At 43.4% G+C, this 27,830-nt stretch overlaps 1 protein-coding gene across 1 annotated transcript in view; it reads right to left on the reverse strand.

The window, feature by feature from the left end:
- Positions 1 to 27,830, reverse strand: part of b4galnt4a (beta-1,4-N-acetyl-galactosaminyl transferase 4a) — a 136,881-nt gene that overhangs the window by 41,161 nt on the left and 67,890 nt on the right. Inside the window, exons 3-6 of the mRNA XM_084554412.1 lie at positions 20,832 to 20,930; positions 11,256 to 11,351; positions 10,164 to 10,254; positions 7,892 to 7,992 (exon numbers count right to left, since the gene is read on the reverse strand). Of these exons, the coding sequence (XP_084410538.1) occupies positions 7,892 to 7,992; positions 10,164 to 10,254; positions 11,256 to 11,351; positions 20,832 to 20,930 (387 nt within the window). The remainder of the gene's footprint in view (positions 1 to 7,891; positions 7,993 to 10,163; positions 10,255 to 11,255; positions 11,352 to 20,831; positions 20,931 to 27,830) is intronic.

Genomic DNA, 27,830 nt, shown 5'->3' on the forward strand with positions numbered 1-27,830 from the left:
CATAAAAGTGCATCCTCTTTTTTAATTACACCGCCTTCTTTCACCTGCGTAATATCGTCAAAATTAGGAACTTCCTGCCTCAGAGTGATGCTGAAGTGTTCATGCGTTTGTGTCTTCTGGGCTGGATTACTGTAATTCATTACTGTCTGCGCTGTTCAAACAGCTCTTTAAAAAGCCTCCAACTGATTTAAATTGCCACAGCAAGAGCATTGACAGGAATTAGCAAGAGAGATCATATTACTCCAGTTTTAGCTTCTCTTCATTGGATCGCTTTAAAATCTAGAATAGAGTTTAAAATCCTCCTCCTTACATACAAGGCCCTTAAAGGCTAGGCTCCATCGTCTCTTAAAGACCTCACTGTACCATGTTATTCCAACAGATCACTTCAATCTTAAATTGCAGGCCTGCTTGTGGTTCCCAGAATTTCAAAAAGTAGAACGGGAGGTAGAGCCTTCAGCTGTCAGGCTCCTCTCCTGTGGGATGTCGTGGCAACTGAAAATCGGTCGCTTGTCTAGTGCAGATGAGAGTCGGTCAAAATACCAAGTTGTGACACGATATTTCTTTTCTAGAAAACCTTTATTGCTTGCGAGCAAGAGCCACTCATCGGCAACGCATAGATGATGACTGAAGAAAGGCAGTCTCTCCTGCGCTTTTATAATGTTCATATCTGTGGTCACGTCTTGACTTGACACAATACATTGTGCTAACATCTCAACATACACCTTAAGACACACATAAAACTTTAACCATTATTGTGTGTCGTACAGTGACCCATTTTCAGAACACATACACACGAAAGAGGCACTTCAAATACTCCTTAAAGTGAGTTTCTCATGTTAATTCTCACAACATATTATACAATGGAGCATACAACAACATATCCATTCATACCTTGCAACCACATGATTATCATGAGGCAGAGCTTCTGTCCAAGACACAAGCTTCCACCCTACATACAATCTAATGTTGCATCCACAAATGTTAGATTTCATATATGATATCAAAATAATAAGGGACATTTGAGAATTTCCCTCAAAGGAACCAGCTCCGAGTTTGGGTTCAGGAGGCAGACACCTTCTCTACTTTTAAAGTCAGGCTTAAGACTTTCCTTTTTGATCAAGCTTGGGCTCATAGCTAGGGCTGGACTGAACCATTCCTTAGTTATGCTGCTATAGGCCTAGGCTGCTAGGGGACAATGCACTGAGCACATGTCCTCTACTCTCTCGCACCGAGCTCCTATCCTCTAATTTCTTATCTAATTTCCTCTCTATTACTACTCAACAGCCTGCCCAGTCTTCATGGCCTGCAGTTACACACTCCTACCTGAATTCTCCAATCTGCCCATGATTCCTCTTATATTCTCAAACTGTCACGTAACATCATCAACTATATCTTGTATTTGTGTCATCATAAGATTCTACATGCAGGCTTTAGTCAGATGTATGTATCTATGACATTAAATGGAATTGAATGATCAAACAAATCATATGTAACGTCACACAACGGGGGAAAACTTAAGTGCCGCGGAGCAAATCTTGAAAAAATGAAATCTTCCGCTTTCATCCTCCACCTTGTCACATGGTTAATCAGCTGTATGTGAACAGAGGCACTGATCAAAGATTGTTACAAGGACAAAACCCCGTGCGAACACAAAGCTCTCCAACGAAAGCGGCAGATGTTCGCCGAGGTGCACACGAAGCGCAGACACGAGCTCACGCCCACTCGCAGACGTAAGCACAGGACGCGCGCGCACACTCCCGCCGAAGCATGAGTCACTGCTTATTGAGAGCAGCATCTCCTCACCACAGTAGGCAGGAGGTAAATCAGAAGGCAAGCAGCCAGAGACTCGTGAGGGGCGACTCACACACAGACACACTCCTCATATCACATCTCAAAAACGCGCCCGCTCGCTGGCATATTGCTACGTTGTGCTGCTTCTTCAGAAGACTGCTCGGGAAAATAAGCCAGGGAAGTTGGCAATCCAGTTTCTTAAATCTAACAGTCAAAAAAACCCCAAAAAACTCAGATATACAGTATACATGCCCCCTACCCCACCTCTATCGCTGACATCAACACAAACATGGTGTCTCTGCGTGAACCTCGCCCACATTTGTAGGTACACTAAGAAAACTCATTTCACATGGCCACTGGCCCTGAAACACTGAAAAGTGAAAAAGTGAAACACGAAACTGGGGGGAGAGATAAAAGAAATGTGAGAGCGCAGCGGAGCTATGGAGACATTACTCGTCTCTCTATCAACACCTTTTCCCCTATACACAATTTCTTTTTCCTACAAATATAAGAGGAAAGAAATAAAAGAGAAACAGCTGACCTGTGATATAACTTCAGGGTGCTGTTTTCTCACCTCAGATGTGTTTTTTTTTTTTTTCCAATTTAATGTTAACCGCACAGTTTTAACAACTAAAAATACGGAGCAGCACACTTTAATTCATACTGTTTAAATTGTTACCTAGCGTGAGAACACGGACATACGGAACAGACATCAATAGAAGCGAGGTGGAACAAGTGTGAAGTGGGACGGGATAGATGTGCATACTATTTTTGGTTTGCATTCAAACAACTCATGTATGCTGGGAAACAATGACCACGGTCCATTTAGCTGTGAAAAACAACGTAACATAATGAAAACCAACACAATTAAATGGAAAAGCATGCAACTTTAACTTTCTCTGCAGATTTCCGTCATGAATTGAAACAGTTTGCCTTTAAAATACAGTATATACTGCTGAAAAAGGCATGATAATGGGCATTTCAAGCATGTTGGAGGCTAGAGGGAGACCCAGTTAAACAAACTATACAGCGCATGACAAGGTTATGATGCAAAATTTGTACGACACAGAAAAATGCTTTGAACTCCTCAGGGATTTTATCTTCTTTTAAGCACATAAACTATACATAATATAATAATCTGTGGGAACCGCTACTCAACCCTCCGCTTGAACAATCCGTGTCTATTATTAATCAGTCCGTGTTGGCATGCCAGGAAAAAGCACGGCTGCAACTAAAAACATGAATTAACAGGGTCTTCTTCAGCGTCATTTGTTTCCAGTCTATCTCCTAGCTTGGACTGGTTGGAGCTGTTCCTGCTCCAGTCAGAGTGACTGCTGTAAGAAAAAAAAAAAAAAAGTCTACTCATGCTGATAGTTCATCCATGATTTAGAGGAATTTGGATGAATCATTCAGTTTGAACTGCACCGAGGTCGACCCGGTCACAAGTTCAAGCCCTGGACTCTTTAAGCAGGCTACTCATCGACTAGATTAGTCACCAGAAGAGAGCAAAGCAAAGCCAAGGGTTCTGATGCTGAAAGTCCCAATGCTAAGCCAGCTAACAGGCACAAAGCATCATCCTGGTGACAATAAGTGGGACCTGTTCAGTCCTACTCTGCTTAAACGTCATCCTGCCTTGACAATTGCTATGATATGTAGTTAATCTATTTAGCATCCAACTGGCCTGCCGCTTGTCGTCCTGCCTGCGGAAATAGCAGCTGAGCGCATGCCGGTTTCCACTTTGTGATGACAGATGGGTCGAAGTTGTACAAGTTGTGTGCAATGTTCTAATTGTGTGATCATGTTTTGTTTCACATACGATCTGGCAACTGGGGCACCCTCAGACAACCATACGACATTTACGGATCCATGCAATGTGATCATTCATAATTAAGTTTGAGGGCCTTGCAGTTTGTTGAGAAATAATGGGTAATGGCCTGGAAACACGAAGAAACCTGTGGAAATAATGTTGGGAGATACAATCTAATCTTAATACACTCCTAAGTTAATGTAGGACTTTCGTATGGGACATGATGGGGAAAAAAATATCTTACACATGGACTGACTAATATGCCTCCAGGAATACATGCTGACATTCGTATAGATATCTCCGAGTAGTGTTATGGTCTAATTTCATATGTGGGGAAATAAAGAAAGGAAACCACTTTCATTCAGAGTCAGAGCCACCAACACTGTTTGCTTCTATTGTGACCTCTGAATGCTCTCGTCTCATTAAGCAGGACTACTCGGAGCATTCAAGTGCAATGTTAATGAGACCGGTCCATCAAGTATATGGTTTCAGTTGTGCGTTCCCCCCCCCCCCCCCTTCGCGGGAGTCGGCAGTTTTCATTCATTTGAGTCTGGCATGAAATCAACCTGCAGATACTTTGGACGGGCTTCGAGATTAGTAATCCATCACAATTATCTTTGTGTCGGTTTTCATTGTTGTCAAAGATGCATTATCAATCGGTGGTTTTACCTCTGTTGGAGCAGTCTGAATGGAACGCTCTGCACACACTAATCCAACTACAACAAGAATATACGAGCAGACGCGGACATGCTGCTCGCGGTGATGGATTGCCTATCTTCGAGCAAGTTTAAAATTTTAATCTTGGGAGCATCCATTTTCTTCCGACTCTGTGTCTTTCCATCAAGGATGAGTGGATGCTTGGGAGGTTGGAAATTTCAAATACACGGAATGAAATTCATTATACACTTGTTGTGGTTTTCAATCCAAATTGCTGCCCATTATTTTCGAAGAGGGTTATCCGGTAAATAGCATGTGAAAATGCAACCATTTGGACTGGTCGTAGGATGGAAACCATTAACAACATTAATGATGGTGTTGTTACAGTATGGGCCTGTCCCGACCTTGCTTTAAGATCCAATCAGCTGTTTTTTTCTGAAGGAATGAGGCTCAACTCAACAGTAGCACCCCTGTTGAGTGTAGTGTCTTTAATGCTCAGGACACACTGCGTTCACACTACCAAAGGAATGCGGACATATGCGGACACATTCGACCCAGACCACCCCCAAATGTGGCCAGAGAACGGATCTTCCAAATGCAATCTCCTGGGGGTGTTCACACCTGTTTTTAAGGTGATCGGGACATTCCCAGATTGGATCTTAAGGCGAGGTTTGAACGAGCCCTTTGTGTCCCAGTGAGTCAGCAACTAGGATCCTGAAATCGAAGGAGCAAACTAAATTTCAAGCAACATTTATTCTTATATTTACACCTGTGCTCAAAGGGAAATAACCCCTTGCATCAATCTTTTCAGTGGGCATTTTGTTCTCCAGTGACGCATCATTTTGGAACAAATCCATCCACATATCAAGAAAGAGACATAGTCCTCTCTGTCTGAGACTGAGTAGCTAGATGCTGCCGAGTTTCTGATATTGATCGCATCTTCCTGACCCAGTTTCCTGTGAGTCACGAGTGTGTTTGTCGACATTCATCACGTCCGGCATGTATTGGCGCATAAAGACATGAGCTACACCGAACTTGCTACACCCATGTGCTCTCTGCTACTCATAACGCTCTTTCAATACCAGACAAGCCCTGGTCTGGTTCTGTGGGAAGCTCTGCGTGAGCTGTCTGGACAGAGTGATTGAAGGAAAATCTCATTACAGATTAGCTGTGGGCAAAAAATATGATTAATGCCAAGGCGGGACAATGGATGATCCTCACTCACATTAAGTCCATTTGTATGCGCACAGATAATGTCCCAGCAGGAACCAGGAGAGTGTTCTTATTATTAGCTCTTATTAGATCACTCTCCTCGTCTCCCCACCCAACTCCACTCCGGCAAACTGACCAGGCCGAGCCGGCACATGTGAGGCATTGAGCCGAAGCAAGTTGATTTTCCTCGTTTCCTCCTTGAAAGAAGCTGCATGAGGATTACACATTTTCCGTACATGTGTGCGAGAGATTGAAATGCGTCTCCATGGATGACGTCACCATTTCATGAAGCTGTCCCACTGGAAAATGTCAGGCACATTAGGTGTACCGTTCGAAAGCTAACCGCAGAACGGAAACGGCACGGAAACGCTTCAGCTCCCCTAGTTTTCACCTGATCTCAGTTGAACGTGTAATGGAGGACTCCATGTATAGCCAGTATCAATATCTAGAATGACACTGGTTTGATAACTCACACAGTGACAGTCATATACAATACAATATGCATACTTCAAGCAGTGAGAAATCCTTAATAGGAGAGGAAAATTAACAGAAACTGACGTAAGAATATATTACAATCACAAACCTTCATGCAAGTTCTCCCTACACAAACACTAAGCTTGGATGTCAAATGTGACCCACTGTTCAAAGAATTTGTAGCCCAATCTGTAGCCTGTAGCTCTCAGTGCATGAAGTTATTGTTTGTTCTTGCATGGATCGGCATTTTGGGAGACACAACGACCCATATATTTTCTCCAAATCGTTTTTTTTTTTGCCTCGTCTTTTGTTCTAGAGAGAGACAGCAGTAAATGTGTGTTTAATAATACTCCAACAGACGTACGGTTATAGTATAATATACCCTTCTAATTTTTATATCTTTAATCTGCTAATGAAAAAAATGAGAAATGACCTGTAATGATCTCATCTAACAGCTCTGGGTTATTAGGGAGACCTTAAACTTTAAAAGTGGGAAGAGAAAGTTTTAGGCTTTTTATTTACCAGATTATTAAGGGCCTGTAATACTAGTTTATGGTGAAACACTGATGATGTTCAATGTTGTATTTGTATGTATTTAAATAATAACTGAAAGAGGCACACAAATGTAAAGATTTAATGTTTTCTCTTTTTAGAAATCACTTGCAATAAGAGTAAATCTTTATGTTCTTAGCTCCCTTTTTATTTTTCCCGCCTAAACTCATGGATACAAGAGGGTCGCGTACTGAAGCGGAGAGGAGATTTTCACAGTGAAACACAATGTAACTGCGAAGACAGGGAAGGCCCGCCTGTCTGCCGGTGGGCAGAATGAATGATCCCTGGCCACAGCACTGCTCCTCTGCCATTACCTAGATGATATTCCCCCACCGCTAAATGTCACATCAATATTCGCTGCCAGCTAATTAATCTCTCCCATGGAACCCGGTGACATCTCGCATCCTGTCGGAATACAGATGGCACCGCGGGCAGACCTTTGCTCTTAACACATATTTGCTCCGAGCGCTCTAATGGAGCAGTTCAAACATTGTGCCACCTCACGCATCCTTCCCTTCTTAAATCTTTCAGAGGGCTTCGCCGAGAAAACTTTATTAGTGAAGGCAGCGGCACCGCGGCTTGACTCCCATTCAATTGCGGGCAGAGGGGACTTCAAGGATAGATGGAAAAGGAAAACGATTTTTCACAGGGTGTTCTACAGGAGGATTTAGGTCCCCCGTAGTCTGAGCTGTGTGTTGGGGGTGAGTGATAGCCTGAGGGTTAGGATGGTGACACGAGGTGAGCATGTGATTACTAAAGACGAACAAGGTCAAATCGCTCCTCGTTGTTCCTTCTCTTGGCGGCAGAATGAAAAAGCCTACGCTGTTGACTGGTCAGGACCCTGCAGAACGCCTCTTCTAACGGCAACCGCCTCTGCATTTACGTCACATCAAACTCATTCATGAATACATCTCTAGAGGAATACTTTCCCATGTCCAAGTCTGATCTGTGTTTTTTTTTTTATAGCGAATCCAGGAGATACCGCTCAGAGGTGTGAGTCACCTACTGCCTGCCTACCTTATCAGATAACACAGTGTAGTCTAATAATGAGGGTTTGGCTTCCATGCACATGTTGTAATGTAAAAAAAAAAAAAAAAAGTTTTCCCAAAGGTATATATTATACACCGTGTTTCTGCTACCCATGTCATGACATTGAAATGTTCGAAACTATTTAGGTCCCAGGTGATTCAGATTCTTCCTGCACTGAAAGCTTGTTGCTAAGCAATTTTAATTAAACCAGGGACAAGAGTCATAGTCTTGGAAGTGTGTACTTAGTGAATTTAGTGTGAATCATAAACCCTAAAGAATACCGACTCCCTGCTGATTTTGAAAAAGAGAGACTGTGTACGTGATTCAGATATTATACAACCCTGCAGCATGCGGCAGCTCTGTGTTTACCTGTCCTACATAGACCAGCAGCCTGGCGTTGAGGGGGCTCTCGTCAGGACTCAGCCAGAACTCCGAGTTATCATCAGATGACACCGAGAACTGGAAATCACCTGCAGGGGGAAAACATGATCAAAGGGTGCGTTAGTGGAAGTGGATATGTATGATCCAGATAATCACATTATAGTGAGATAGGGCGTGACTTCATAAACTAAATTCTTGGTTGTGAAAAATGTGATGGCCCTGCCTACGGCGGTGGTCAGAAAATAAATTTCGTTACAGTGACATGAAAAGAATTATGCAACTCAATTTCCAGTCCATATGTCGAAGCCGTTTGGATGAAAATGAAAACTTGAGCCTCGAGCTAATGCGGTGAGAGTATGGAAACCAAGCAAGCAGCCAGCAGAGTTAGGTAATTAACGTTAGCTTTATGTTTAAAAGTGGATACTTGAGGATAGCAAACAAGTGAAAAAAAACTATTAACATTACTGAAGAACCTGCAGAAACATCCTGCACACCTTAATCCGTTGCCTCACACCGTGCTTCTCCCTATAGTCTCTTCTCCTCCAATGACACATCATTTCATGTCCTCATTCATAGCATTAATATCAAAACAAATATACATCATGAAAAGTAGTTCACATCAAGAGAACATAGTCAAAACCCCAGTTGGATGTTAATTTCTTACCCTATCTCTACTAATGTTACCACTTTCATGGTCAATCAATCACCACTTTAAAGACAGAAACAGCAATCTCTGCCTTAAATACAACACACTGAGAATTCATCATGTAAAATCACTTCCACTTCCACTCAAAGATTTGGCTAAATATAACTTTAAAAAAATTGCTGTTAAGCTTTACACATCGCCACTGATCTGTGATTCTCAAGTTGTGAGTGGTTGCACTCATGAAACGTTACTAGCAGAGCTATCATATCATACTGGAGACAACAAGACTTTGTTTAAACATGAAACAGATGTGTAAATGTGGATTTGTTCCTAAAATAGATATAGTTTCAACAGCAAATCCAAAAAAGGCCTTAATACTGGGTGAGACTCATCTTTTGTCCCTAACCACTGACTGTGGATGAAGAGGGGTGGCGGAAAAACTCCTCAAAAGTGAAACCAAAGCAAGAAGAGCTCCCCCTGGTGACTGGCTGCAGTATAGGTCATAAGCTCCACCCCCTCCATGTTCTGGACTTGGGCCAAATTAAAACACATAAATACACGTCAAATGACTTTTTTCTAAGTTTCGTTTTAGTTAGTTAGTATGTGAGTCTGATGGAAGTGAGGGTGGGTCATCGATATCGCGGCCCCACGAGTCTCCACTCTCGGACCGTACTGTGCAGACTTTGGCTCCAAAGTTGCAAGATGGCGCCTCCCACATCCAAGGGAATATAGCGTCAGTTTGGCCAATGCAAGGACGTGGGGACACATAGTCCATATTTACATACAGTCTATGCCCCTAACAGGTTATAGCTGAATACAAATGCTGTATTTAAATGTATGTATTTTAATTTACATTCACATGACAGTACTTTATCATCTATTTAGGAAACCAAGCTTGCAGCATTATATGATAAATGAGTAGATGATGAACACATATGGACACTGAATGAAATAAAACAAGTGTAACGCTTTTCAACGCTCAAACACATCTTCCATCATAGCAGCTGCTGTGTTCTTAAAGATAAATGTGCATTGTCACACATTAGTATCTCTGTTCTACCTTCAGCAGACTGAAATGAAGGTGAAGTACATTATAGATAGATTTGTACACAGTGACAGACTACATGCGCATGCATTACATTAACTGGTTGGATCTATGCGAGTCTCATACTCTAAATATATGTTAAAGGTGAAGGGCACTTGTTAGAGCTCAAATTGCGGCCGACAAGATGGTATGACCTTTAAACCGCCAGCAGGAGGGAGCCATACCACCAGCGAAAGCGACACGAGAGACCCAAATGAGCAGTAATCTAATTAATAACTTCATATTCTGCAATTTGTGTAAGGGCACTTGGGCATTAAGGCTTTTCAGTTCCCATAGCAACTGGGCTTGAGGGTACAACCATGAGGGGACTGCAATGAGATTTAGCTGCCAGACTTCTGGCAGTCAGCCGTGATGGAGAAAAAAAAATAAAAAATGTGAATATGCACTATTAGAGGCTAAGATGCGCTTAGATTAAAAGTGCTGTGGAAATTGTCTACTCTTATAAAGGACACACGCTCCAAGGCCCTCAGCCTTGGATCAGGGACTCGGTAACTTAATGAGCTGGTTACCATCTCTGTAAGGGTGAAGGAAGCCAAATATTCTCAGGCCATAGTTCTTCCACTTCGGAGCCACTGCCAGCTTCTTCACTGTTGTTCTCGTCTAGAGTAAGAAAGAGGAAAAATCGTAATCATATGCAATAATATGCAACGCTTGTAGCGACCTAAACAAAAACAACCTAGGAGCTTGTGTTACAAAACCATAAAAGCAAAAGGGGCGCATGTCATAATTATTAGAGCACAAGTCTAACCTCTGCCTTGCTTGTTTAATTCAGCACGAATATGAATGGTGAATACTCATTGCCATATAGCCTCAGTCCTTTTACTGTGATACCATGCACGTGACCAGCTAAGTGCATGTTTAACATCCTTGTGAGCCAACTTGAAATATGAAGAAGTCAGACGGTGAACCAACTCATGGAGCTAACATTAGCTTAACTAGACAAGTCCCATATCACTTTTTATGATTTAAATCACTTGATTGAGTTCAAAGATTCCTACTCAGTGTCTAAGTAATTCATTATAATCCCCCCCACCTATCTAATAAGAATTACTATCACTTCAGTATGAAACTAGACTATGTGCTGCACATAAGAGTAATGAGAATAAGAATAAAAAGGCTAATAGCTCTCCACTATTTACAGCCATTTATCAGTTTATTGTTTCCGTGGCTTTTCAAGTCTTTCAATGTGCTCCTAACAAGAAAGCAGCGTGCTGTGAATCGAGGCTTTGATGACCAAGTGTTTTCTGACTGAGGATGATGATTCACTAATTCACTGCAGCCAGCCGCACAGGTTTAGAAATTTGTTGACAGGCATTCATTTGCACACGTATCAAACACCTCTACTTGCAATGGCTTATGAAATCTGCTCGTGTCATTTCAGCCGGAAACATCGGTGATCGGGTGCAAATGAAAAGCCAGCTGTTTTCTCAAGCTAAAAAATATTTTTAAAGTTAAAACGTCTGGTAGTAAGACGAAGATGTCATTGTAAGATGTGTGTGTGCGTGTCTCGTGAGAACGGGAAGCTTGACATACTTTAGAAAAATGGAACTTTGCTGGCCCTTTAGTGCGGATACGCTGAATTCAAACACTGTAATACTTACATGAGGGTAGAGAGGGAAGTGCAGGTTCTTTCTGAGTTGGGCTATAGAGGAGCCGCACCAGTCCTCAAACACGTGAAGGTTGGCCTGGCCCTTATACTGCCAACACACAATAACACACCAAGAAGACACAAGTTAGTGCACAGAGTAACAAGAGATGCATCTGATTTTTCAGTTAAACATGAGATCAGTTCACTTCAGTTCTTCAACTACTGGAACACAAGTTCAATTTATCTTTTTCTTGAATGTGTAATTTCTGATACCTCTCTGCCACACTGTAAAAACAAACTCTCAGTGAAACGTGGCGATGCGGCATGAAGTTTCACGCATGTTCTCGCTGTCCTAAATAACAGACGAAGGCGACAGAGTGCTTGTCACGGGTATCATGGGGGGAGTGTGAACTGAGAATGTCTGGAGCAGTTTGTCAAAGCTCATCCCCTGCCTATAGTCTGACATTTGTCTGAATTACACAGGGAAATCACAGGACACAGCAAGGACAGATGGTGAAACCAGCCTGCCTTGGGATATAGCTTCCAGACACATGCACACACAAAAAACACACATACACAAACTGCTCATATGGAAGAAGACTTGGCTCTTCAAAGGTTCTTGTGTGTCAAACCGTTTTGGAAACGCTGTGTTTTGGGTCAAAAGCTCAAAATCTTAAATCTTAAAAGAAAAACTCCACGCCGATCAGCCACAACATTAAAACCACTGACAGAAGTGAATAACATTGACCATCTTGTGACAAATCCATGTACTTCTAGGACATTTCATTCATGCGGATGTTACTTAGACATGTACCACCCACCTAGACCAGACCAGGCACCCCCACCCCATAGCAATGACACTCCTTGATGGCAGCAGCCATCCTCAGCAGGATGCAGCCTGACACAGGCACACACACAAAAACGCTTTAGGAACAACTAAAAAAAAAACATGAAAAACAGCACAAGGTGTTGACCTGGTCTCCAAACTCACTAAATCCCAAACTGATCAAGTATCTGTGGGATGCACTGGAACAAGCCTGATCCACAGAGACCCCTCCCTTCAACCTATAGGACCCAAAGCCCCCCCATTAACAACATCCTGTTGCCAGACACCACAGGACACCCTCAGAAGCCCCATGTCCATTCTCTGATGAGTCAGAACTGCTTTGGAGGCACAAGGGAGACCTACACAATATTAGGCAGGTGGTCATAATGTTATGACTGATCGGTCTTTAACTTCCTTTCCATACATGAGGATGCATGGTGACACATGCACAGCGCAGCCTAATGTGGAGCCTTAGGGGGTTGTCGATTAAAAGACCCGAAAACGCCAACTCTTCACACCGGATGATCAAGAACCGTGTGAAGGCACTTCCACATATTGTACATGCATTACGGGATCCTCTAATGCGTGACAGCAGTCCCAGTAGGCAGCCACTGTAATGCTGCCATGCTTATTTAGAACATCTGACAGAACCTGAGCAGAGATCCGTCTCTCACCAAATGACTACGAAGCGGCACGAGGAGGCTCTCTTGGTTGGATAAAAGCTAAAAAGCTAGCTTCACCACTTTGGTCATCTGTTGTTGTGTGGAGGAGGTGTTAGCTGTGTGAGATGTCAAATCAATCAGTCCGGAGAGTGAGAAATAAATACAACAAAAAAATAAATAAATAAAAAAAACACACAGCCACAAATCCTCTTGTCTTTTTATCAGGGAGGGTGAGAAAGGGAAGCCTTTCCGAGAGGCCGCCTCTCTGACCGGTACTCGGCATCCATAAGGAGAGAGACGTTGATGGAGGTTGTCGTGCTCCGTCACAATCACACGGTCACTTTAACAGACGGCTTGAACCGAACCGGTCCCTCTAATTTCTCTCCCGACTTTGTACGGTCAGCCGAGTGTCCCCCTTCGCTGACAGCAGAGCAGCAATTACGGTTCATGAATTAACCATGAGACCTTTTTTTTGTTTTGTTTTGTTTTGTTTTGCGAACATGTCACCCCGAAGCAGCGGGATTCCTGATTTAGGTTCACATATTTGATATCTCCGTCGACAAATGCTCTCTTGCTGAATGACTGATTCGAATTTAAAACAGGAACGGAAGGAGACGGGGATTTGAGAGGTCAACAGAATCAAATCAGAGAAAAGCAGAGGGTCGGAAAGATCAGGCAGAACGCCTGATGTCTAAAAGGGGAGAGGCACAGAGCGAGGGGGGAGGCACGGCGAGGTTAGAAGGATTTAACAGACGGGACTAGTCCCTGTGTAAATATGCCTTATGTAAAGCTTTTAATAGATTTCCTGTGGGTTTTAAAAGCAAACCTTTTTCGGCCTGGCCCCCTCCCCTTGGCAAATAGCAATAAGCGGGCAGCTTTAAAAGTCACTAATTATTCACACACACACACGTATCCCTGTGTAGCCGCGGTGAGGCCACGGGCTGTAATGTCGACTTTCTGCTGGGGGTGGGGGGGGGCACTACTTGTGTATAATTGGCTCCATTTTGTGGGTGACAGCAATGTGAGAGCTCTGTATGTTCTCTCACCTTATCACAACACTAGATATGGAGTCAGGCAACAGGGACTACTTTTTTTTCCTCACACCCTTTCTAACTTAAACTCACCCATCTGTTAGCACTCAGCTTCTTCGGCAAGTTTGCCCCTTGCCTCGCTCCTGTCATGCCATTTGACTTCTCGAAGCCGTCCCACTCTCCCTAATGTTGTTTTTATCTTCCCTCTGACTTCTCTATTTCTGCCTCCACATCCCTCCATCTCTGCCTGGCACGCTGACAAACGCTGTCAGCCTCCCCTATCCTCCGTCTTTAGTTTCCCTGAGCTCAGCTGTCGGCTGTCACTCTACCATGTTGTCTCTTTCTAACCCTTTTTTTTTTGGTCTCCCTCTACATCCCTGGTTTTGGAGCAAAGCTCACATTATCAATGCCTATAGCAGTTTGGGGTTCATTTTTGGATTTAGTTATGTGAGCATCTATGTATCGTTCATGGACGAGGGCCGTTCAATCACAGATTTTTTTGTTTGTTAGCAAACATTCACATTCAGTAATGATATAATTGCTGCTGCTGTCTCTCCTGCTGTCTTCTCTTGCTCACATTTACTGACAGCTTTTTTTTTTTGATTGTTTTAAATCCAAAAAAACAGAGATAATTTGATGTCTAGTTAACAGACAAGCAGGTTGAGAATCTTCTCTGACTCTTCTCACTTATGATCAAAATCACTGCATCTGTTTGTATGTCTGGTCAGAGGTACATTAACTTGTACTTGTGCTCCACTCAGCCAGCAGTCACATTACCTCTTCTAATGTTGTATTATAATGGTAGGCTTGTGCTGACGTGATTACCCAGATTCACAGCCTTTTTTTTTTTACTTCTCAGAATGTTTAGTTTCACAGGAAGCAGAAGTAGAGAATATAGGCCACAGAAGGACGGTAACAGTATTAAAAAAAGACTACAGAATTATAGGAATCCTAATTATAGAACAACATGAATAGTGTATTTCTGTGTTCTGGCTTATTCCTAAATCGTGCGCTTCCTAAGATTCCCCTCTAAGATGCTGACACTGAAAACAATCTGCATATATATCAGCAGGAGGGACACGTGTTTCCTTTACACATTTCAAGAGATCAGCATGCTTTTTTTAATAATTTAATGTGTTGTGTAACTGGAATTTAAACAGGATAAATCATGACTATTACCATAATGCAAATATAAACCGATCTGCCACAACATTAAAACCACTGACAGGAGAAGTAAATAACATTGAGCGTCTTGTGACAATACAATGTTCTGCTGGGAAACTTATGGACCTGGCATTCATGTGGACGTTACTTAGACATGTACCACCCACCTAGACCAGACCAGGCACCCCCACCCCATAGCAATGACACCCCTTGATGGCAGCAGCCACCCCCAGCAGGATGCAGCCTCTACCAGAGAGTTTGAGGGTTCTGCGCAGTATCTTAGCTGTTCCTAGGACTGCGCTCTACTGTACTGTAGATATCAATAGGCTATATTGTAAAACACAAATGCATAATCCTCTGCTTGCCATTGCCATTACTTATTTTGAAAAAAGAAGACATTCCTGTGAGCTGCTTGGCCATTGAGTTTCTTCAGTTTGAGCCACTTAACACACAAATTCAAATGAATATTTTTCTCCACTGCTGCCATCCTCTATTATAAGAATCCTTCTCGCTGTTCTTCTCTCGCTTAAGGCTCTTCTAGAGCAGTGTTTTTCAACCACCGTGCCGTGGCACACTAGTGTGCCATGAGAGATCGTCAGGTGTGCCGTGGGAAATTATCCAATTTCACCTAATTAATCTAAAAAACATTTTTTGAAAACAAATTAATTATTATCTGCAAATAATATGCCATTGTCGAGTGTCTGTGTATATATATATATATATAAGACTTTTTTCTTTGTGTTTATTTGATTCCTATTCAAGACACTTTGACAAGAATGGCGTTATATTGTTAATATAGGCTACAGAGTTTCATTTTTTTAACATTTTCGGTTGGTGGTGTGCCTTGTGATTTTTTCAATGACGAAAATGTACCTTGGCTCAAAAAAGGTTGAAAAACACTGTTCTAGAGTACTGCGAAACATAGACGCCGTAACTTGCACACGTAGCCTACGCCGGTGCGAGCCATTTATATCTGTGCCTCGTTCTGTAAAACCGCTAGACGGCGCTGTGTCTTGTTTGACGGTCGGGTTCATTTTTGTTCCTATTTCATGCTTCAGTTTCAACAGTGGCCACTGAAACTTTCGCTGAGTCATCCAAATGTTTGTATCGCCAAACCTCCTCAGCTAACCTTCCCTCGATACAGTCCATTTTTATTGATCCAAAACAACCAATTCGAAAATTGCAGAAATGAAGAAGCAGCCGGAAATACGCTACCACCAAGCACGTAGTTACATTTCTGGCGAGATGCACTTCAGCAACGGCGCTAGAGTCTGCAGAGGGCCTACGTAGGGGTCCGCGCTGTCGCCGTAGCTTCTGTAGAAGTCTGAACTCTCATCCCTCTCTATATGTTTCCCCAACAAATATGTCATGCTGGAGCTTTTGGAATTATCTGCACTTAGGTTTAAATTTCTCCTAAAATATGGTTGTCAGATATACCATTACATAAGGGTGAATGCAAAAGAAGATTTTTTTGTTTTTTATACGAAAACTAGCAAAATAAAACCCTAGAGTAACGGCTAAAACTTAAAAGAAAAAATAACTGGAAGCAGTTAGCATCTCCCGCCTGCTGCTCTACAAAATAAAAAGACAAAAAGCTCGATTGTCAGAGCGGATTGATGCCTTTGGTTCTTAACAGCTCGCTGCCATCAGGTTTATCAAGGGGTCTAACAGGATAAAGTATGGGAGGCTTTTCTCCAGAATTAGAAGTCGGGTGACGCAGCAAGACCAAAATAATGAAAAGAAAAAACAGGTAGCTGCAGCGGGGCACCCACATAACTCTGGCTGCCATTGAGAGGCGCGGCAGAGACGGGCAATTAATGCTGCGTGTCAAAAATGAAGAGTGAGGCAAGAAAAAAAAAAGGGGGTGTGCAGGGGAAATAGCAGGTGTGCGGGAAAGAGGCTGAGTAAGAAAACAAGTGACTGACAGAGACATTTAAAATAAAAGAGAGCAGAGATAGTGCTCCACACGACACTGATCCTATCGCGCCTATCTTCCTCCTCAGACCGCACATCCCCCCCCCCACATACCCACACTCCTGTGAGCCTGTCTTAGCGTATCTCCGTCTCGACTGCTCTCCAGCATCTCCTCTCTCTCTCAACCATCTGGTCACACTTTCAACCAGAGTTTTTTTTTTTTTTCTCCCCACCCTCCTCGTCCTCTCTCTTTCTCTCTCCCTCCTCCAGGAGGCTATCTCCCTTTCGCAAAATCTGGTGCAGCCTTCTGCGTTCCCGCTGGCAGCACGGCGCTGACAAATGGCTGCTCGGTGCACCCACTGACGAGCGCTCGCACCAACTGACACTGTAAATCCCTACTGGATGGGAGAAGTGAGACATGATGTTCCTGGCAAAGGCACACTGGGGTATATACTGTGCATTACCACTCTGCTTGTTCCCCTGAGGGGTTACAACATTAAAGCTCACTGTTGATACACCATAACACTGAACCGCAGTTTAAATGGAAGAATTGAATCATATACTGCCACTTCATGAGATATATCAGAATTTATAGAAGGCAATTTCCTCTCCCCCTTCCTACCCATTAGTAAGAACATGGCATAAGTAGATACGAACATCTAGGTGCTACAGGGGCTAAAAGGTACAAAATTATATGCACAAGGCTGATAATGAAAGCATTTAACAAAGAGAAGGGAGCAAAATATGGAAGGCGAGCTTCATATGATCTCAATCCCAGCCTCATCATCTACTGTAATGAGGGTGTGTATAATCTGCCATCTGTCCAACAATTACGTATCCTCTTTAATGCCAAAGATGTAACGTGAAGGGGGGATGGATGCGGCTGCAGTGGATATGTAAAACGAGTGAACATGAGATGGAGCATGAGCAGAGTCTCTTTCACGTTCCGCGGAAAAAGAGCTGTCAATCATTCACGCAGCCGTCACACTGCCGGTGTTTCGAATAGACAAATAGAATAAACAAAGACTCTTCTGCATCCTCACCTCGCACCACTGTGACACAAAGGAGGGTTCGGGGGACGAGACAGAGATCTAATTCCTCCTCCAGCCGTGCCGCCCGTCGCATGGGTTTTTCGTGCGAGGAGACAGCCGTGACGACCCCAGTGAGTCATGTGTCTGTGTTGTGCCTCAGTGTCTTCCTCGCTTCCCTCTTGACTGGTAAATAATAGGCTGTCCAAACCTGCTTTGCAAGTACGCTCATAAAGACACTTCTATCGTTCACACCCAGCAATAGGCAAGAGGACCAGTCGTTTGAGTCAGTCAACCAGTGCGCTGCCACTCTCCAACTCTCCTCCCCGTCGGAAACCATATCAAACCAGGCTTGGATGTGATCATAAATCTGCAATTGTGATTAAAGTCAAATCTGTGCATAACAATAACATACGCATTAAAAATATATAAAGGTTTCGCTGATATCATAGTGTGCAATGAGTTAAGTATCTTTAAACCCTCTTAGCATCACTTTCTTTCTGCTCCTGACTAAATAAAATTTAGCTCTAATTCTCTCTAGATCCATGTCAGCTTTGCAGAAAATGACTGTTTATCCCTTCATCCCTGGCTGCCGCTTGACTCTTCAAAAGCGGTCCAGCTTACTCTCTCATCTCCGTCCCAACGTCAGTGTCCACGACGTGCTGGTGTCCTTGACGGACAGCTGTGTGTCTATGCTAATCCACTGTGACCTCTGGATGAGCTCACCGGCTGGAGAACCTCATTGTTTACTGAACCCGGCTGCAGCCGCCACAAGGCAGAATCACCATACTGTACTCCATCCTCGGTCTGTGTGCACAGGTGTAAGGAATAAAGTCAGCACACTCTTTTTTGTTTGTGCCCAACATTTGCGCGCCTGTGGCTCAAGAATGACTCCGCGCGACCTCTGCCAATCTGTGACAGCCGCCATATGGCACCACTCTACCTCCACCACTCCGAGCCAGAGCCTCTGACAGTGCCAGCTCAGTGGCCCCTCGGACCTCTACCATTTTGGCTGTGCACCAAGAAAACAAGTTAACGCTGGTAATTAGGACAGATAGCTGGTGAGGGAAGCGGAGGAAAAAGCCGCTGACAAACTTGGCTGAAAATGTCTGAGATAAGAGAGGATTTTTGAGGATGTTAGTTTGATAGAGATGTGTGTTTTTTGTTGTTTTTAATGGAAATATGCTGGATTTGCACTATATTCTCAGAAACCAAATGACACATTCCTTTATGAGTGGGCTGGAAATCATCAGAAATGAGGTTGACTTCAAAAAGTGGGCTTTGATGCTTGTCGCGCCTAATGTCAAGATATAGTTGGTGCGGATGTTGCAAAATTTATTTCCTTTTTGAGGACGCTTTCCTTTTCCAATCCACTCCATAAATAAGAAAATATGTTAGCTCAGTGAAACCATGTACATGTCTTTGGGTGCAAAAGCCTTCAGTGACGGCAAGAGTTTTCACAGACAAAATGATCAAACACAAAACATGGAGGGGGAAGAAAAGTAGTTCACAATAAAGCCCCTCGCTCTCATCGAGCCTCGAAATCCATTCACATTTGTGCAATTAGTTCAGATTCAGATAGCTTGTTTGGCTGTCGTCCTAGCTTGGCTGTTTCATAGCAATGTTACTTCTCATTTTCTAACAAGCAGTCGTTTTAAATTATGCCAAAAGCATCATCCGCATTTAGACACAGACCCCTCAATATTCATGCAACAGATGTTTCTAGGGCACGCTAGATTGAAAAACAAACAAACCGATATCATGCACATGTGTCAGCTTACAAAGCTAGACATAACAATGCTGGTCACGTACTGCAAGGTGATCGCCGTCGCATACTGAGTTAAAATAAAGTATGGAACGGGTTCAGATTGCGGGTTTATGGATGTGTTTCAGTGTTATTATGGCTTAACAGATGATTTTGCATCTAAAGCACTCTGTCGTTTGAGAGAAGGTGCAAAGGGAAATGCAGGCTAACTAGCTGACTAGCTGCCAGGAGGCGTCTGCCAAAATAAAGCCACAGGTATACTGTAACATTACCGGGCCCATACCGTGTTCATGTAATGTTGCCTTGTGCAAAAGATTTCATGCACAAAGCTTTGTGGATGCAGCAAGAAACCTGCAATGAATCATGGAGAATCCTGGAAAAAGTAATAATAAAAAATTTAAATTACGCTGCTACTATTATTCACTATTATCCTCCTCATGCATAAGTGTATGAACTCTGAGTATTCGCTATTGTTGCCCAGAACCACATAACGCAGTGTTCAGCAGAGATACTTAAAAGAGGCATTTGGCAATGACTAATAAATCAGATTTTGCAGATTAGGCTCACGGACACACACATACATACACAAACCTTTAATTAAACTCTGCCGAACAGGTTACAGATCTACAGCCGCTTCCCTTATCACTAATCCACCACTTAATTGCCCTGTCTGCCGCTCCTTTTGTTACAGCGGCGAGCGCGGACTACATCAGTAAGTGAGCTGAAAAATACAGACGAATCGCGTCGACTTGTAATCTTCACTCACAGGTGCTTTTAAATATAACCCGCTAATGGTTTCGGATTAAACATTATCATCCTCACACAATCGTTTATCATAATAACCGCAAGGTACAGTCCCTTCTTTCGATAATAGGCACATATAATGGCTGGTTCCTCTATCTGACGTGCTCTTAAAAAAAAGGACAGCTGAAAGAAAAGGAGAGTGAGACGTCTGCAGTTGAATTGTATTTCACAGAAGTGTCATTAATAAAAATTTTGACAAAGATTAATCCCTGGTGGTAGTTAGCCGTGTGTGTCAGCGGCCTTGTCTGGTTTAGTAGATTAATTACACAAATACTAAAGGACCTTTATATAATAGTCCTGTCTGAAAGATGGAAGTATGGATTTAAAGAAGGTGGTTCAGCTGTCAAAGAAAAACAAACAAAAAGAAAGAGATGAGAGAAAGCGATTTGCATTACCTCTGGTTTCCATGGTAATTTCTTGTGGTGCTGACTGAGGAACCTGCGGATGTGGGTATGGTCTTTGCCATCAGTCCCTCCCGTGATTGCCTCGTCATCCTTGAGAAAATAGAGCAGAAACGAGAATGCACTTATTCATCTTGAGTTTCAAAGTCGGTCGCTGCACGGCAACACAGATGAAAGGAAAAAGACAAATGAGTTGAGGTTTCACATCTCAGTGGTTGAAGGCTGAAGTTATACATCTATTTATGCAGGCAGACATGAATCAGTTCATCCATTACTGAGGTAATCTGACTCTTAAATCCATAAGATACAGAATTAATATACACCAATCAGGCATAACATTATGACCACCTTCCTAATATTGTGTAGGTCTACCTTGTGCCTCCAAAGCAGTTGTGACTCATCAGAGAATGGACATGGGCCTCTGTGGATCATCCCACAGATACTTGATCAGTTTGGGATCTGGTGAATTTGGAGGCGAGAGCAACACCTTCGTCTAGGTGGGTCGTACATGTCTAAGTAACATCCACGTGAATGAATGCCAGGTCCAAAAGTTCCCCAGCAGAACACTGAATTGTGACAAGATGGTCAATGTTATCTACTTCTCCTGTCATTGGTCATAATGTTATGCCTGATCGGCGTATGTGATACACATTAGCTACAACCTCAGCCTTTTCTGACTGAAGGCAGCATCATTTACTACAGTAAGCATGACACACAGCTGAGAAAACCAAACACGCGAGGGGCCAAGAAAACACAGGGTATTTTCTTTAGAAGGCCACTTTTAATACCATGTGGAATTTTCTTGTCACCGCTTACTCCTAATCCAGCGTTTGATTGGCTAAGTCCCTAATGTCCAACTTACTCTAACCATCCACCCTGCCGGCAAAGATCTCCTCACCAGGGAGCCTGAACTCTCCTACTGATCTGGGATTTAGCCCAGTGCGCCGGCCAGAGCACTGCAGGGTTCTTTCTCTGTAGCCTGCTGAGGGGCATGTTCATGCTAATGCTGTGGTGTGACAGGCAGGACAGAGCAGAGAGGACGGCGGGTTTTCCTACCAGCAACAACGCCTTAGAAGGCCGCAGGGCTCCCGAGGGAGGAACAGAAGTCGCAGAGCTTTTAAATGAGTGACAAAGCATCCTCCATTTATTGGAGATGAAAACATAGGCACACCTCCACTGAGACAAGCTGCAGAGCGGCCCTGGAACGGGGGGCTTTTGTGGAGAAGGCGCTAGTGTTTGCAAACGATTCAGGAGAGGAAAAAGGAATCTTTAGACTGGAAGAGGCACCGAGACGGGGCTGTCGGATGCCAAGCCTTTGATTACTTTTTTAACTTCCAAGGGAGAGAGATGAAGGAGGATAGGGAAGGTAATGATGAAGAAATGTGACAACAGTCGCCCCTCCTGTCTACCACCAGAGGAGTATAGAATGCCTGATGTGTTCGTGCACCAGGAGACTCACCAACACATAGATCCACTCAACGGAGGACATACCATTCATATTGCATCAGCTGGTGTCTCACATGAAACGAAGACAGAGGAAGCACACGAGAAGTACGAGACAGGACTCTGTGGTCATTAAAAAACAAAGCTCCAATGAATCATGAGTGGTTTGAACACTGGGAAACTGGATCTCAGCGCCTGCAGCGAAATTATATTTTTGTTGAAAAGCTTGCACCCTGTGCAGTGCCTTCAATATTCTTCAGCAGATAACCCTTTATAAATACAACACTATAATAAAAGAAGCCATAATAAAAAAAATAAAAATAAAAATCAGGACTTCAGTACGGAACAGAAAGACTATGTAATAGGCTCATCTTTATGTATTAACAATTTCCACATCAATACATATTTTGACCCATTTCCAGAAGCTTTCACACAATTATCTAAAATACAGCTAAAATCTTCATAAAATTTAAATTCAGGATTCCTGTTGTTGCGTCCAGCTATTTCATAATGATTACGACCTATTGAAGGCACTTGGTTGTGGTTGAGGTGGCGCTTTTTCTGCAGAGTTTGGTCTCGTGACGTCTACCAGAAAAGTTTAGGCTGTTTGAATGTTGGCAAAGCCGCGCACTCTGTGTCCTTTTTTGCTCCTGACCAGCGGTTGCCTCGGCAGCTTACTCAGCTTTCACTATTCAAACAGGTGCAATGTGTTTGAACGATGATTAAGGACTATCCATGTCGGCAAATGACTCCGTATTCTGCGGTTACTGATTGTAATTTAAAGAGACAATGTTTTTAGAAACGCCGCCCCGAAAGAACAAACTTTAATTCACTACTCGGGTTCGGACTGTAATTCACACGGACAACACTCCTCTAGAACGCTGCCTCAGCTCGATCCGAGTCTGCTGCTTATCGACGCTAAAAGGCACAGTCAACTCGGTGACCTGAGTTTGCGCTGCATCCTTCATCAGCCGCGCCCGCCTTTTTCCCTCTATAGCGTGCATTGACTTTATGCTTCGACAAGATGTTGTCATCACTTACAGGCCACTACAAATACTTGCAGCATTTTGCAAGGCTCATTATTTTTTGGAGTTACACTCTCTAACTCATAAGCAGATCCCAGTGTTTCTGGCACGGGGCCCGGAACTGTGTTACCATGTTTCGCTGATAATTAAAGTTGATTCTAACTGGGGCATGTCAGATGGCGTTGTGTATTAAACATTGTATCGAGACAATACAGGGAATATCGGTCACACTGATGAGACTACCTACTTATCATATGTTTATGATGCCATTTACCTTTTTGACTTTTACTGATATAAAATGAGAAATGACCTATTACATAGTTACATCAGGCATAACATTATGACCACTCGCCTAATATTGTTTAGGTCTTCCTTGTGCCTCCAAAACACTTCTGACTCATCAGACTCTGTTGTTAGTGGGGGGCTTTGGGTCCTGTGGGTTGAAAGAAGGGGCCTCTGTGGATCAGGCTTCTTCCAGTGCATCCCACAGATACTTGACCATTTTGGGATCTAGTGAATTTGGAGGCCAGTTCGAATGAATGACCAGCTTTACATCGTAGTGTCATAAGATAGTTATTTACTTCTCCTGTCAGTGGTTTTAATGTTGTGGCTGATTGGCATATCTGCTGTTGGAGCAACGGATCGGCGACACAGAGAGAGAAAGAAAGGTATGAGCGTGCACGGCAGAGTTGTTAATCTCAAAAGAACTGAGCGATAGCTTCGCCGGCTGACTGGTGAGATTCTGTCACCGATACCCATCCATCCCACCAGTCATCTCACTCTAGCGGACGCCAGCCCCGCGGTTGTTTCCTTCGCAGGCTGCCCGCGCTCCCGCAGCACAGTTCAAATTAATGACCTCGCTGATCCTTTGCCCCGAAAAACAGCTGGAGGCAGTGTCCTAGAATGCCAATGAGCTTAATTAATCTGCTTTATTAAACACAAACAAGCAAGGAGGGGGTTGTCAGAGGGAGAGAGAGCGACAGAGGGGAAGACAGAGGTCTGATTTCACAAATCTCTTTGTGAAAAACTTGCTCCAAAAAGTCCACAAATAATAGTTTCATTACCAGGGACCTACAGCATGAGAGTTAGTAACTAGAGTGGGATAATTACATTATTTGCAATGTTGTGTTCATGTTAGCTGCAGCGGGAAAAAATATGCAGTATGAACATTAGACCCACCTTATTATTGTAATTCTTCCCATTTCTCATTTTCCATTATCGCTGAATCAACAGAGTGCTCATTGTTTAAATGAATATGTGAGAGTAGAGGTGAAGTTACCCCGTGTGGCATTTGCCGTGGCAATCGCAATGATCCATCACCAAGAGAAAAGCTTTGACGTTTCCATTGTCCTTGTAATCATAGTATGGTTTTATGGTTTTAACGCCGCAACGTATACAGACACTTTATATTGCGCATCAGATCGAATAAGAATTTGACAGTACGTCACCCCTGACAAAACATTTCCAATCAATACGACAAGATGCCACTGGCTGCAAGGCTGAGGCCAAGAGCGATCCGCAGGGAATAGCAGCGACAGAAGAGACGAGGGTGAAATGAAGACGAGAGATGGAAAGGCAAAACGTGGCAAAGAATAAGCAACACAACATAACAAGACAAATGAACAGTGACAAATGCAACAGAAGAAAATATGAACCAATGGTGCAAAAAAGAGGAAATGGTGAAAGTTTGACAGTCGTGCACGCTGTGTTGTGTCGGTCTAGCCCTCAGAAACCCCTCTGGCACAGCGAATGTCAGAAGGGACTGTGGACTTACAGAATCCTCTCCCCCCACCTCAGACCACTGTCTGCTTGGTTTCAGAGCCGCGCCACAAAGCTCTGTGAAGGATCACACACTCACCGGCGCTGTGGATGTGTATGTGGCGTGACTGCAGCTGAAGAGATGGATTTTTTCCAGCTCACAGTTCTTAGGAAACACTGGCTACACCCCAGTTATACGCTAGGAAAAGAAAAGAACGGCAGCTTGGTTTATTCAAATAAATAACGCAGTGGTATCTCAAACCAAATTAACACGGGCAAAGCGCTCAGCGAAGCCTTCCATAGCCACTCAGAAACAATTACACCAACCTCTCCACACTGCTGCCGTAACTAACTAACAAGCATGTTCTTCACTTTACTGAAGATTAAGTTTAATGCCTGAAAGGAAATGCAAGAAAACTTTCAAGAAAGTGAGTTTGTTTCCTTTCAATACAATTCTTAACACTTTGGTTCTTTCTTATATCTATTTGCATGGGATACATACACCGATCAGCCATGACATTAAAACCACTGACAGGAGAATTAATAACATTGTGCCAATTCGATGTTCTGGTTTGGACCTGGCATTCATGTTGATGTTACATAGACATGTAGCACCCACCTAGACCAGACCAGGCACCCCCACCCCATATCAATGACGCTCCTTGATGACAGCAGCCATCCCCAGCAGGATGCAGCATAACACACACACAAAAACGATTTAGTAACAACTCAAAAAACATGAAGAACAGCACAAGGTGTTGACCTGGCCTACAGATTCCCAAACTGATCAAGTATCTGTGGGACGATCCCCTCAACCTATAGGACCCAAAGCCCCCTGCTAACAACATCCTGTTGCCAGACACCACAGGACACCCTCAAAAGGCGGTCCATGTCCATTCTCTGATGAGTCACGACTGTTTTGGAGGCACAAAGGAGACCTACACAATATTAGGAAGGTGGTCATAATGTTATGCCTGATGCATGGTACAGTGAGAGCACCTATCATTTTTAAAAATCCTCTGAAAGAAGACTGAGGGAAGGGGGTTATTTGAAGATTTTGTGGCTCTCTTTTATTTCTCTATTTTATACCTTAGAGGACAATGTGGCTCCTTAATGGAAGGAGCGGTACAGTAGAAAAATATTGAATTACCACCGAGAGAGTCTTGTCAGGACTGAAAAGCATGTTTATGCACGTCCTCGGAAAAGTGTCATGGGAAAGGAGCACTACAAGACTGAAGCCGATTATTTAGAAGGCCTTCGGTATGACCTACACCTGGCCCTTTACTAAACCCCAGCACACTCACCATGGCAACACAAGGAGTGCCACACACACAGACAGAAAAAAAAAACCCCCAGTGATTGTGTTTTTCCTCATTTATTTTGTGTTTCTCGGTATACCTTCAATTCAGAAACTGAAGGGAAAGGGAGATGTAGAGCATGAGTCACTCACTGGCCTTGGATCCACACGCAGCAAGTGTGCTTTTCTCGTGATTACTTCACATTCCTCCCAGCGAGTGATCAGTGCAGTACAACGCATTTACTGCTATGATATTTATAACACAGCAAATTATCACAGTCAGAGACATGGCTCCCTTTAAATGAAAGGCGGTGAACATGCTCTACAGGTATATTATCTGCCTACAAAGCTGCCGAGATCATTTTGAATATTTTGCAATGAGCCCAAACTGGAAAAGCCACATGAAAGCTAGGGAACTCTGACCTAATGTACGTACAACACATGTCACATCAGCAAACACCGGCGCAGACTGAAAAGTAATTTTTTGCCTGCACACAGCCATATGCTGGTGTGGCTGCTCTGGGTGTTAGTTAATGAATAGGATTGTCCTGGGAACCACCTCAGTGATCCTGGATCAGTACTCATGAGCGCTCAGAGGTTGAATAAATCTGCACCCTGATCTCACAATCAGTCGGTCTAGTCTATTTCAGTAATAAGGCGGCTTTGGGAGCGCCAGTACCTTTACAACCAAATCCCCGTTCCTTTTAACAAAGTAGCCGGCGCCGCTGAATAGAAATCAGCTCAAACACATTCAGTTAAACTATTGCAGAACAAATCCCAGCCAAAGAGAACGAAGGAGTGCAACTATTTTTGTCTCGCTGCTTGCATTATTCATGTGAGAAATTACATGCCGGTCAATGGAAACACAGCGGAGAGGGCTCAGCGAGGAAGAGAGGGAGAAAAATGGAACATAAATAAGGGACGGCTGCAGTCGATAATAGGAGTGATAGAGTCAGGAGCTCCAATTCATTGGTCGGAAGATTAATGGTGCAGAGACGAGTACAGCAGGGGAGACAATAAGACACAAAGAAGAAGAGGGAGGGGAGAGATGGACGGATGGAAGAAAAACGGCGCAGAAGATGAGCCATTATTATCCTTCATGTGTGCTTATAGAGATTTTATTGTCGTCTTGATGATGATGCTCGAGCGTGCATAGTTTGTTTGTAATTAACTGAGCGCATAGGACTGCATGAATCGTACGTGTGCACCCACGCGTCTGCGAAGTTCATGACGACATGCGCAGTCAACACATAGTGAGCGAGCCACATCAGTGCAGCAGGCATGTAAGAACAATGGCTGAGAGGAACAGTCTCTCAGGACCCGCAAGAGCTTTGTCTCTTTGGTCCCTTTTGGGCACTATTGTCTCTGATCCTCTAATTTGAATCTATTGTCTGAGGCTGGAGTTATTCTTTTGCGGAGCTGTGGTGTAGTGGTTAGAGAAGCAGCCTTGGGAGTGAAGGGTCGCATCTT

This window comes from Chelon labrosus (assembly GCF_963514085.1).
Source record: "Chelon labrosus genome assembly, chromosome: 11".
Lineage (NCBI taxonomy): Eukaryota > Metazoa > Chordata > Actinopteri > Mugiliformes > Mugilidae > Chelon > Chelon labrosus.